The sequence below is a fragment of the Priapulus caudatus genome, unplaced genomic scaffold (genome assembly GCF_000485595.1).
Source record: "Priapulus caudatus unplaced genomic scaffold, Priapulus_caudatus-5.0.1 Scaffold81, whole genome shotgun sequence".
Classification (NCBI taxonomy): Eukaryota; Metazoa; Priapulida; class Priapulimorpha; order Priapulimorphida; family Priapulidae; genus Priapulus; species Priapulus caudatus.
In genome coordinates this window covers 513,954-527,748 of record NW_014577142.1, presented here as the reverse complement: position 1 = coordinate 527,748, position 13,795 = coordinate 513,954, and the positions used below count along the sequence as shown (strand labels likewise).

Sequence of the window (13,795 nt, the reverse complement as noted above, 5' to 3'; positions counted from 1 at the left end):
GTTCACACGCACGCAGGCACGCACGTGTACGTTCACACGCACGCACGCACGTGTACGTTCACACGCACGCACGCACGCACGCACGCGCGCACGTGTACGTGCACGTGTACGTTCACACGCACGCACGCACGTGTACGTTCATACACACGCACGCACGCGCGCACGTGTACGTGCACACGCACGCACGCACGCACGCACGCATGTACGCACGTGTAAGTGCACACGCACGCACGCACGAACGCACGTGTACGTACACACGCACGCACGCGCGCACGTGTACGTGCACACGCACACATGCACGCACGTGTACGCACGCACGCACGCACGTATACGTGCACACGCACACACGCATACACACGCACGCACGCATGCATGCACGCAGGTGTACGTGCACACGCACGCACGCACGTCTACGTGCACATGCATGCACGACTAGGCGATTTCACCGGCGATTTAAAGGCCGGCGCACACCTACCCAAAAATCGGTCCGATTAAAAAATCTCTTCATCGTTTGTAAAATCGGCTCAGCGTGACGCTTTCCGATAAACACCCGCACGCCTACGATAAACACCTACGATTTTGTCGATGGTAGGGGTCATTTTGAATGTCATGTGACACGGGCACGTTCAGCTATTGGCTGTTCAATATTTATCTTAGAGGATTTTTCTGAGTTCACATGCACACTACAAAATCTTGTCGGATTACACAAAATTGCTTCAAAATAATCGGTTCACAATCAAATGTTTGATTTTGAACCGATTATTTTGAAGCGATTTTTTGAACAGCCAATAGCTGAACGTGCCCGTGTCACATGACATTCAAAATGGCGCCTACCATCAACAAAATAACCAATTTTATCGTAGGTGTGCGGGTGTTTATCGGAAGGCATCGCGCTGAGCCGATTTTACAAACAATGAAGAGATTTTTTAATCGAACCGATTTCTGGGAAAATCTTTTTAGGTGTGCTCCGGCCTTTAGTCGCCCGATTTAGTCGCCTAGTGTGTCCACTCGACTCGCGCGATAGAATCGGGCGATATTATCGGGCGATAAAGTCGCCCGATTAAATCGCCTAGTGTGTACGGCCCTTTAGTTTTTATGAAGGAAAGTTGATATACAGTGACACAAGAGTGGAACTGTAATTGAGAGGTACACCGTACGGTAGTATTTGTGTATGTGCGTTCATATTATTTTCAGTTTTTACTGACTGTCCCAAGTGTCTGTGAGCCAAACCTTTTGGAAAGTTACCTTGCCTTTTAACCCAATCAGATATTGGATGACACACTTGGCCACATTGGAAATAACTAGCTAAAACTGACCTAAAAATCGTACTTGATACAGTGTCGTGGGAGCATCCACGATTGTTCATTATCTGTTTAAGGTAATGTGTGATAACAGAAATATGTAGGCATTTGCCATTTTGCTGCAATAATTATCATACTATAGTACTCTCAAATACTAGACCAATGTTGCTTTTAACTAGCTGCATTACATATCATGTTTGATGCTGTAATCCATGATTTCAGTTTTATTACACAATCAAAAGTCAATTGACAAGGATAGGCGCTCATGAAATTGCATTATTTGTAATTTATGCATATAGACTTTAATCACATACCGGGAGAGTTCATAAGTTAAGCCCATTGCCTGCAGTATAAAAATCCTGTATGTGTGTGTGTGTGCGTGCGTGCGTGTGTGTGCATGTGTGTGTGCGCGTGCAGGCGCGCGCGTGCGTTCGTGCGTGCGTGCGTGCGTGCTTGCCTGTGTGTACACTGTATACCAACAAAAAAAGATTCAATATTCGGTATAACATAATTAAATCATTAATATGTTAGTACACGTTTAATTATGCATTCCTAAACGTACAGTATAGTGGAGTATAATCAATGCTGCCCCCTGTCGCAGGTAAGGCGACTGCAACGGAGCTGGCGGCTAGGGGTGCGCGCGTCATCATGGCCGTGCGCGACCTTGAGAGCGGTCGGCAGGCGATTGCTGACATACGTGAGCGCACCGCGGCTGGCGAGCTCCTGCTCAAGCGGCTCGACCTGGCGTCGCTGGCGTGCGTGCGCGCATTCTGCGCGGACGTGCTCGCGACGGAGCCGCGCATCGACGTGCTCGTCAACAACGCGGGCGTGTACGGCGGCCCCGCGACGACGACTGAGGACGGCTTCGAGTACAACCTCGCCGTCAACCACCTCGGTCACTTTCTTCTCACGCGTCTACTCACCGAGCGGCTCGTCGAGTCGGCGCCGAGCCGCGTCATCGTCGTCACGTCGTCGCTCTACAGGAAGGGCATCGTCGACTTCGATAATCTGAACATGGTCGGCGCGTACAACCCGGCGAAGGCGTACAAGAACTCGAAGCTGATGAACTCGTTGTTCGGGCGCGAGTTGCACCGCAGGACGTGCGAGCGTGGCGTGTCGACGTACCTCGTGCATCCGGGCATCGTCTGGTCAGGCCTAGCGCGCCGCGTCAACACGCCGCGCATCATCAGGTTGCTGTTCCGCCCCCTCGGACTCGCGCTCCTGAAGACGCCCTTCCAAGGCTGTCAGACGAGCGTGTTCTGCGCTGTTGATAAGTCTATCGAGGGTGTGTCTGGCAAGTATTACGGCAACTGCAGAGAGGAGCCTCTGGATAGCAAGGCTTTGGATAGTGACGTCACAAAGAGATTGTGGGAAGTTAGTGAGAAGCTCACTGGGTGTTAGGCAAGCAGGAATAGCTGATCGTTATCATGGGTTTATGTAAACAGTGTTTCTTGTGTCACTTTACTTAAATTTGTGAAAATTATGTGCGACAATTTATTCGAGTCGTAGATGGAAATCATTATTCAAAATCACATGACGTTTTTAACTTGAAATATTTTAAATAATGTGGCTATCATGTATGGAAGGTATTCACATGTGTGGACGCAGTGACGGATCCAGGGGGGCACAGGGGGCGGTCGCCTCTCCCTAGAATTTTCAGGGCAATGGTATTTTAGCCTAACACCCTCCCCCTCTGGCGCTTCGTGCCCTTGAGCTCACATGACTCGCCCCCCCCCTAGAATTCACTTCTGGATCCGCCACTGGGACGCACTCGCACATAGGTGTAGGTATAAGGGATAAATTTATTTGTTGTTACGTATCAAAGACGTATTTAATCTGGAGAGACAATAACCATCATATTATATTCAAGGATTATTTTTTCACGTTTTAGTTAGGAGACAATTAACGATTGACTGTTAATGATGATATTTCTGTAATATTGTTGTTGTTACTTAAAAAATATTGCGCGAAACTGCAGTATTTAATATAACTAAAGCAGTAATAAAGTTGGATGCTAATTATTAACCATATCGGTGTGTGTGGTTTTGCTTGCTTTCAAATGTCTTTTCCCTGCTAAATGTGTAGATCACTAACCCGAGAACACGAATCGAATCCCCCGTGTTTTGTGCAGCCGATGTTTCGTCGTGCTTTCTGTCAGTGAACGCTATATCAAAGGTTGTAGCTTTCGTTTCTCACCCACACCCCAATACAAGCATTTGAAGGCAGGGTTGGCATTCGGTGCCTTAAATTGTTGGGTTTTGCCGCGACCTTTCGTAATCAGTCGAAGAGTGGGAAAGCTTCGTGCTGTAGATTTGTGATTGGCAGAAGGCGACACCGATTTCTTTGGCGTGCTTTGGTATATGCAAAATTCGTTTCTGTCACCAGGAGGCGTCACTGTGATACGTAGGTTGGTATATTGGCCGATTGGCTGTCTGGCTTTACTCAGGGTGGAGCGAAGCAACCTGATGCTGACAGTGTCTGGACGAGTAGCTCGTTGCTCCCTCTGAAACCAGACAGCGAGCTTGTAAATTGTCATATATATACAAAGAAATGCATCAAAGTACGTCTGGGTAGGATCATCCCGACGGGGAAGTCGTGGAAAACCTCTGCAGTAATGCAAAAAAAAATATTACCAAACTACTTTTTTCTTTGTTCACCCGGTTATCTGTTTGAACATTATACCTTTGGTATTTTAAAATGATCGCTCCCAAAACCAAGTGCCTTGAGTGTTTAAACTTCTCTCTCCCTCTCTTCTTTGTCTCACTCTCTCGTTCTCTCTCCCGTCTTCCTCACTTTCTCTCTCTCTCTCTCTCTCTCTCTCTCTCTCTCTCTCTCTCTCTCTCTCTCTCTCTCTCTCTCTCTCTCTCTCTCTCTCTCTCTCCAATCTCCACGTCTTTTTTGTTCTATCCCGCATCTCTCTCCCCACTCTCTGTCTGTAAGTCAGTCAGTCTGTCTGTCCGTATGTATGTGCGTACGGTATGTATGTGCGTATGTATGTCCGTCTCTCCGTCTGTTTGTCCGTCCGTTTGTCCGTCCGTCTGATTGTCTGTTTCTCTATCTCTCTGTCAGTCTTGTCTGTCAGTTCTATCCGTCCGTCCGTCTGTCTGTCTGTCTGTCTGTCTGTCTATCTTTGTATGTGTGTGTCTGTCTGTCTCCGCAAGTCTGTCCGTACGTCCGTCTGTCTGTCTGTCTGTCTGTCGGTCGGTCTGTCTGTGTCTCTGTCTGTTTTTCCGTCTGTTTTCCGTCTGTTGGTTCCCTTCTTTTCGTTTCAACAGTGCCGTTCTTCTATCTGTCTTTCTCATTGGTATTGTTGCTCCATTTAACAAGGTCTGCACACCCTCCACACCTCACTTCCCGTCTGCGCCGTGAGTTGCGAAGAAGCAGTGTATTGAGAGCGGTGGGGGATGTTAGTGGGGGATGTTAGAGTACGTCGCTGTGTTTAAGCTAAGCAATACCTGATACACTTGTAACTACAGAGGCTTGTGGGAGCCGTTAACGTCGGCTAGTGGCTGTAACCATCATCGCCTGAAATGCATCCGACCCCGGCCGAAACCATAACCATATAAGATTTCGTAAACACTTTGAGCATTCTTTAAGAAAAACCATCCATCATTAGCTGTAATGCTGTTACATTATGGTTACGCGAGATGCCTATTTGCTTTTGCATAAGGCAAACAAAAATAAATCGCCGAAGCGCACGTGCGCTATATATGCTAACACGCAGTGCTCGTTCGTACTCCCCTCCCTCCCGAACAACCTCGTTCACACTCTACCACATCCCTATTTAGTACCAACCACGCACTCCTTTGTTCCACACCCCTCCAAAATTCCTTGAAATTACCCCCATACACCCTCGCTCGTACCTCCCCCTACTTTCCTACCCGCTGACCACCACACGAGCAACAAAATAAACTTCTAAATAACAATGAAAACTTTTCATGACGACTCGTATAGGCGAAGCGATCGCCTTTCGTTAGCTGTTTACACACGATAAAAACTATACGCGAAAAAGTTAGGACTAGAGTAAAGTTGCCTGCGTTGTAGTAGAATTTGAACGTCGGTATAGTCGCGACCAAAACACGAAGGCAGTGGCGCCTGTCACCAGATATGTTGTACGTCACACTACTTCCGTTCATGCAAGCTTTGCCGTCGACAGAAAGCTACAGTTGAGCTGGGATGAACACCATCGGAGGAGCAATAAAACGCGAGTGTTGACATGCACGTGGGACATCAGGGAAAGGTCCATCCCCGTGCCCGGTAGCTACTGACGCCCCCAATAGACATGACAGCCTCTCTTATGTTCGTGTATTCTATAGCCGTAGGATCCTTGGCGGCAGAGCCGTAGAAACAGATAAACATCTAAGATTTCTGGAGCTGATAATCGGTAAAATAATGGTGCATTTTCACATAAAGTTGGCGTCTGCGTCGCCCATGGGAGCAGTGTGCAGGAGGTGTCTCTGCTATGAGTATGCTCCGTGTATATGCACCTATACGAACACGTCTTTGGTTTGTCGTTGTCTCTCGCGGCGCACTAAATTAGACTAAAGCGATCGTCAACGCTCGAGCGAGTGCATTTTTGTGAAACTCATATGCAATGTAAAAACGCGGTCCTTGAAAATTGAGATACACAACTCTTATTCTGGGTATTATAAATGACAAGCGACAAAAGTGAAGCAGGAAGAAAACAGGAAACGGTGGGGGAGAAATTGCATCAATCATCGGGAGCAAAAACTGTCTGACAACGGGCAGATATACATCTCAGCTTTGTGTCTGTCTCCGTTTCACGATATCCTATCGCATCTATAAACAAATTTATTGGCAGCAGCATCCCTGCTCCCACATGCACGCGCACACGTACGCACGCACGCAAATATTTTTTCCAATAGTTTAAAGTGGGTTGTGTTTACAAAACAATAATGGCAACCAACCATCTAAGTAAAAACACCTAACCAACGAGAATATGGTTAAACATTCATTAGTCGTCAACCAATATCGTGGAAAACTGACCTATTTGTGAAAAAGTAATTAACGAAAATATGTGTATATTCAACGATTTTTTAAAGTTTATATTTCCGGCAAAAGAAGTAAAAAACGTTGTTCGATCGTATAGTTTTATACAATAGAATATTTATTTTCATAGTGACAGTAGCAATTCTGAAATGTACATATGAACATATCTAATGTAGAATGTAATCCTGCGAAACAGATGCATAGTAGATAAGTGAGCAATTTATTTGGTTAATTATGAGTTTAATTTTGATTAAGGCAAAAGTTGCCATAGTGGGAGTTGTGAGAATACTGACATTATAGTTTTCGTGTAGCTATTTGGGTAGTGAGTTCGCAATGCTCAATTTTGATAACCATTTATTTTTCATGGCGGTAGCGAGCTTACAACGAAGAACTGCGGAGTCAATCTCCGCGAGTCACCATATACTAAATTATTACCACCCATACAAATTAAACAAATTCCGTATCAGTATCGGATTCGTTACGATAATGATAATTATTTTCCATGCGGTAATTAATTGTAAGACAAACAGCGATGATGTGGTACTCTGGTCAGAATGATATCTTTCTTCTCGCAGCATTTCCTATTATACACAAGGATTTTTGAGCTGCCCTCTAAACTTGATAACAACAAAAATAATAATAGTTACGCATGCCATACATGCCAATGAAATATTAGTTTTAATTTTGACATTCTATGGTTAGCTAATACCAGTCCAACCTTTATTATCAAAATAAAGTTTACGCTAGCTACGGGTATTGATAATAGCACGATGGCCAAGTAAACACAAAGATATAATCATGAAGGGATCGTCACACATTATTTTCATAGATCGAGCGAAAATAAGACGGTATCTGTATAATGTCCGTATCATTTGGTGTTCCGTAAAATTCGACGATCGAGTAAACCCGGTGAAGGGTACTCTCTCTGCTCTCCGATGGGGATAATGGAAAATATGGCTGCGAACTCACGCACACACACCAAACATTGATGCCGGAGCTAGGCAGTATGTACACGTGTACGTCCCCCTAAGGGCTTCTCGCTAACCTTATCAGAGGAAACCTGCTTCGTCGTTGGTACGAGGTTCTCGACGATGAGAGAGAGGCAGTCGAGGCTGGACGCAGCATTGCTGCCATCTGGCGACAGACCTGTAGACGGATCATCATCATCATCATCATCATCATTACATTCATCATCATCAGCAGCAGCAGCATCACATCATCATCATCACCATCACTCTAATTATTCCTGCTATGGTCGCCAGCTGCGAGAAACCGACGGTGTATGTGATATTCAAGGTTCTGATATTCATATCAGTGCGTATGACGCATCAGTGCATATGAAGCATTAGTTTTGTGATAATTGATATATGCAGACGTCTTTACCACTGCGACCTTTATAGTCCTTCATATGTTCCTACGTGTTAGGGTTTAATCTCTTACCGTTCGTGACACTTTGGTAATTAGTTTCGCCGTAGTGCTGCAGCTTTTCCATGTAGTATCGCGGACTGTTCACCGTCTAAAACAATAAACGCACGCATGCACATATATAAATATACGTATATGCAAGGTCGTAAAACACTGACCGCGCGGGTTTGCGCGTGGGTTCGTCCGCATTGCAGAGCGTTAGTATACAGGCACGCAGCACCTGGTCTCTTAACTTTACAGCCGACCCGTGGCAGCCAAGAATTCCCCCGATGCTGTTTAGCATCGCCGCGGCCAGATCCCGTGCGCGTGTGATGAACGATCTGTCCGCATCGAAAATAAATAGCTGTGTGAAATCTTAACCGAAATTGGCGCATATAATTTCAGTGAATGATGGCATCTGAATCTAGGCAGCTTGCGTCGGGGAGTGGGAGCAACCCTATCCTCACGGTCCTTAACAACTGCCTGCATAGTGTTCGCGAGAAAAAAAACGATTAACCTTTGCCGCACTGATGAGGTCTGGGATCTATCCCCCGCCTGTCCCTGCGGCTTTAAATAAAACTCGCCGACTGTGAAAACGTCATCCCGGGTAATAGGAAGTTAAAGGAGAGCCGGCAAGAGTGGTTGTGCTGGGTGCGTGCCGGTACATCACCGGCGGAGCAGTACGCTTGCTCGCAATCTTTTCGCGTCGGTATAATAATAAGAACAACGCCGCGGCGTGTCCGTGTGATGAACGATCAGTGATAGCAGCGTGGGCGTGACATTGTCTCTTGTGTTTTCTCTGATATCAGACAGCACCCCGGCGGTTGTACACGCGAGAGCAGCGCCGGAATGGCACCGACCGACCAACCGACCGGCCGCCCACTAGCCACTTCCTAATGAGTCGCAGCGAGATGATATAGTAACTCAGTTTCGCGTTTTATCTGTTTCGGTTGATTGCTGATTGCATCTTCTTTCTCGAGCATGCCGGCGCGCAGTAAAGACGCACGCACGTATACGCAGCCGCGCAAGCAGCGGGCCTCCTTTAAGGAGTCGTCAGCGGTGGCGTCTCGCAACAGCTGGCCTAATAGCTTTGCAGATCTGTTCCGTCACCCATCCATATTGCTTTATTAATGGACCCTTAACTTTTATTGATTTATATCGCCGCGTATCAAATTTAGCGAAGATATCGAGAATATTCAACGCGAGGCGAACAACATGCCTGCGTACCGAGGCCGGATTACCACACGTGTGTGTAAAAACAGTTCCTGAGCCGCCCTGAGCCGCATACTCAGTGAAATGTAATAGAAATGCTACTATTTCATTAATATTATATACGTATATCATCATGATATCATGTATGCGCATATGTCTGTTAGTCAGACCGCCATCCACCCACGCAATCTCTCAATTCCCTTACCCCTATACCACGCATACACACTTCTCTCTCTCCCTCTCTCTCTCTCTCTCTCTCTCTCTCTCTCTCTCTCTCTCTCTCTCTCTCTCTCTCTCTCTCGGCTCTGGGTGTGCAGCCGCCGTGCTTGCGTGTGGTGTCTGTGTGTGGTGTGTGTGCGTGGCGTGCGTGCGTGCGTGCGTGCCGCGTGCGTGCGTGCATGCGTGCGTGTACGTGTGTGTGGTGTGTGTGTGTGTGTGTATGTGGTGTGTGTGTGTGTGGTGGGTTGTGTGTGTGGTGTGTGTGTGTGTGTGTGTGCTGTGAGCGTGTGCGTGTGTGATGTGTGTGTGCGTGCGTGCGTGCGTGCGCGCGCGTGGATGCGTGTGTGTGTGTGTGTGTGTGTGTGTGTGTGTGTGTGTGTGTGCGTGTGCGTGTGTGTGTGTGTGTGTGTGCGCGCGTGTGTTCTGTGCAGTATCATGGGTCAATAATGACCGAATAGTAGAGAACTTGATATCCGCGATCGCTCCAGGCCTATAAAACTTTTTTCAATGAAGAATCAAGTGCTCACACCGTTAACGGTTCGTTATCAGTTTGTTCATAATGGGAATTATAGAAGCCGCCTCCATGCATGCCTCACGTGAAAAAAAACATTGCGATAAATGACAGAAATCGTTTAGCTTTATATACCTATTGACTTTTTGTCAATTTATAATTAAAAAAAGTGCTCCCACCACTTTATTAATAATTGATGAAATTTTTATATTTTATGAAATAGTTTATAAATTTTTATATATATATATATATATAATATATATATATATATATATATATATAATATATATATATATATAATATATATATATATATATATATATAGAGAGAGAGAGAGAGAGAGAGAGAGAGCAATAAAATCCTAAGGCGGATGTAGAATTACAACAGTTCCTCTTTCACCTTCGCGAGCGCACGCACACAGAGAAAACCGGAGAGAGAGACGCTCGCGCACGCACGCACCCACTCACGTAGCACAAACACACAGACAACATACCTTGGTACGAACGCACGCTCGAATTATTATGAAAAATTTCGGAATATATTTCATAGAAATTTGAATATTATAATTGAACTACTAACACCTCTTGGTATTAAGTGTCGACATATAAGTTCAAAGATATTTCCTAAATGTCCGGTAATAGCTGTTTACATTTACGCTTAATTTTTCTGGGTGTTTTATTATTTGAAACGGTAAATTTTAAATTTATAATAGTATTATTCATATAATCAGGAGTGAATAATAATAGACTATGATTATAATAGTCTATTATTAAAGACTATAGTTAATAGACTATAATAGTCTATTATTATTCACTGATATAATGATAACGTTCGCTATAGTATATTCGCTATAATAATACGCTAAAGTATCGGCACTGCGTCCTTCACAGCTTTTCTTATTATGGTGCGATGAGTAATTAAATACGAGTTAGTTAGATCGCGCATTAGCCCGTTTCACATAATACACAACGATACGCGATGCGGTAGCATTCTATACACACTATCCACACTCTTAAAATTCAATAATGATTATGATAGTGTCTTTAAAATTAGGGTTTTAATGTGCAAGGGACATGGAGAAATCGAATTATTTGCGGTGTAACGACTCGTCGTTTGGCTATACATAATTAATATAATTTAATAATTAATATAATATTCTAAATTAACCTGTGTAAATTATAATCAAAACATTAACAAGAGTAAAAATATTAGATATTGTGTCTATTATCTACTATAGTGATACTGGCAACTCACAACGTTATCAGTATGTGCTAATGCTTATTAGATTATATAGTAATGCAATTTTTAAATTCGCTAATTGGAATGTAGTCATTATTATGACCTATTTATAATGTACGCATTATACTCTGCTAGTTCGTATATAGTTCGTATATAGTTAGTATATAGTCGTAAACCTTCTCTCTTACCATGTAGTCGGAGGAGCTGCTACTGGACCGCGTGTCCGTCTTCTCGTCTCGGCTGCTCGGCCGGCTGCCACGCAACAGTTGCTCGAGACTCTCGATGTAGCCGATAGCGTTGCGCAGGATCTCGACCTTGGGCAGACGCTGATTCGGATTGCCCGACGTCCGTCGCTTGAGCAGCTCGAACGCCTCGTTTACCTTGTGAAGACGCCGTCGCTCCCTCATCGTAGCGGCCTTACGGCGGTCGACCGTCACTGTCTTGCGCTTACAGGCCTTGCACGCCCACAACAGGCAGCGGCGCGGCGCGTGCCGGTGCGCGAAGTGCGGCGCGAACACGTGCGGCACATGCTCGTCGTCGCTCGTCGCGTCGCTGCCGTCGGCGCAGTACGTCGCCGTCGCGTCGGCGTCGGCAGGCTCCGTCGCGTCGTGTAGCTGCTGCGACGACGGAAGGAGAAGCTGCTGTTGCTGTTGCTGTTGCTGCTGCTGTTGTTGTTGTTGTTGTTGTTGTTGTTGTTGTTGTTGTTTCGCGTCGGCATAGTCCGTCGTCGGCACCTCCTGCGGACGACCTTCCTCCTCGTAGCCGACGCGTCGCTTTTCGTCGAGTAGAAATCCGCGACCGTAGACGACGTCGGCGGGCGGCGGCGCGTAGGCGGTCGGCGGACGGTAGTGTCGCATCAGGTACTCGTACTCGTGCCTGTGTCGCAGGTAGCTATCTCCCTGCGGGTAGAGCGAGGTGGGGTCGAGCGCTGAGGGAGGCGCCTGCATGTACTGAGCATCGGCGTAGCGCTCCTCGTTGTATCGGCAACTCACACTCGTCATCTTTAGCGTCGTCAACGACCGACGCAAATATTACCTCCCGAAACTTTCGCGATCGCTCTCCGCCCGAACTTGGGAGGTGTGCTAATGACGCTCCGAATCCGTCGTAATATATCAGCACACAGCAATATATTAGCACGTATAATAATATATTAGTACATTTAGTGTTACATTGACAACGATACTAGCACGTAGCTAATTTGCGAATGACAAGAGTAGTCGGAACGTATGTAGACGGCAATTGTGAGTCAATGAGAGATGAAATATCGCTCGCGCTAAACCGCGCCTATCGCTAGTACATACAACGTTCTCTCTTGTGACGGGTAATTCGTCTGAGAAATTTTCACCTCCAACGACGATCGCAGATTCAAACCGACGCGTTTCCTAATGAAATTATTAAGCGTAATAAAAGCATACGGCTTCGACGTACACGGATCATCGACGCACATATGATGCTCAGACTAGTAGCTGTGAGATAAAGCTACCGCGCAGTGGTGGCCGCTGGTCGCGGGTCTGCAATCATCATGCAGCGTGCTCAACGAGTCCATGTACAGGACAAGCGTCCTCCAGTCTCAGCCGACCGTCAGCGTCCGCCCGCACTTCATGTATCGGCAGTAGGAAAAATGACGAGACAACGAGAAAGCAAGTAGGCAGAGGCAAGAGAACCACCGACGTGGAACGCCCGAGACCAAGTTCCCAGTCATCAACTAATCTAATCAACAAGCAGTCGTTCTTCGTTCCTGTCCTCGCCACGTTGTGGGATTTATCGGCGAAGCTTCTTCCTTATACGCGATGTCCTCTTGCCGCCACACCTCGATGGCCTCCCGCGTGGTTCCTCCCCTCCGTATATCGGTGGAGTCTCGTGCTATAAGTGCGACCGTGCTGCGGGCGTGTGTGCACCCTGTAGTCGTGCGTGCAGCAAACTGTGCACTGACTGCACCGCTGTTTTCTCCCGCTGTCAAGGCGGCATGGCCGACCGTGATGGGAGGCTCATATAACACGATAGCGGCGCTCTGGTGCTGTTATATTGCTCTACAGGCATGCCAGAAGAGGCTTGTTTTTGGTTTGTTTTCGTCTGACGGATGGCAGTATAATCAACATCTCAAAGATACGGTCTAGGGTGCGCATGCGTAGGTCGCAGACAGGGTATCGTAAATAAGATGAAACGGAAAAACATCGAAACACTGACGGAGGGTTACCACTGCGCCCACTGCGCACAGAGCCCGTGTTACTGAGCTTCGACAGAACGCTAAATTACGAATGCCGCTAAGCCGTGTTTAGTGCAAAGATTTACTTTTATATCAATGAAATTGTTATTAATATTAATAATAATATAATGTAATATAATATTGTATATATATATATATATATATATATATATATATATATATATATAACTTTCAAATACCAAGACGTTATTCTGAGTAACAATTTTTTATTTTGATGGACAGACACGCAGATATTGTATCAATCAATACTAACTTATAGCATTTCCAACTTGCATTAAAATTAACTGAGAAGAGAGCAACACAATCGTGTATGTTTTCTAATAGACCTAATATTTATCTGGAGTTTAGCGTTTACTCTATTTATTAAAAAATAGAATGCTCAACAAAATATTAAATACAAGATGTATCATTGTGAGGAATTTTAGGTTCATAAACAGTACGGTCCGGCCAAATGCAGGATATGATGTCACTGGAATTCATACGGTTACTGTCATCATGTGCAATCACGGAAAGTGAGTTGTGATGCAGTGTCAATAAAATAATATTCGGCTGAATAAATTGTGTGTGTGTATGTGTGTGTGTGTGTGTGTGTGTGTGTGTGTGTGTGTGTGTGTGTGTGTGTGTGTGTGTGTGTGTGTGTGTCGTGTGTGTGTCGTCGTCGGTCGTCGGTCG

At 45.7% G+C, this 13,795-nt stretch overlaps 2 protein-coding genes across 2 annotated transcripts in view; one reads left to right on the top strand and one right to left on the bottom strand.

Annotated features, from left to right (window-relative positions):
• The window catches only part of LOC106804623 (retinol dehydrogenase 14-like), a 13,624-nt gene extending 10,293 nt beyond the window's left edge, over positions 1 to 3,331 (top strand). Inside the window, exon 3 of the mRNA XM_014805889.1 lies at positions 1,903 to 3,331. Coding sequence (XP_014661375.1) covers positions 1,903 to 2,702 — 800 coding nt within the window. The 3' untranslated portion in view covers positions 2,703 to 3,331. The remainder of the gene's footprint in view (positions 1 to 1,902) is intronic.
• A 3,114-nt stretch (positions 3,332 to 6,445) lies between these two features.
• LOC106821651 (transcription factor SUM-1-like) lies at positions 6,446 to 11,897 on the bottom strand. The gene is made up of 4 exons (XM_014826540.1): positions 11,889 to 11,897; positions 11,085 to 11,513; positions 7,752 to 7,827; positions 6,446 to 7,457 (listed from the first exon to the last, which is right to left on the bottom strand). Exons 1-4 carry the CDS (start codon positions 11,895 to 11,897, stop codon positions 7,309 to 7,311), a joined length of 663 nt encoding a protein of 220 aa, XP_014682026.1. The 3' UTR covers positions 6,446 to 7,308.
• Positions 11,898 to 13,795: the final 1,898 nt, after the last annotated feature.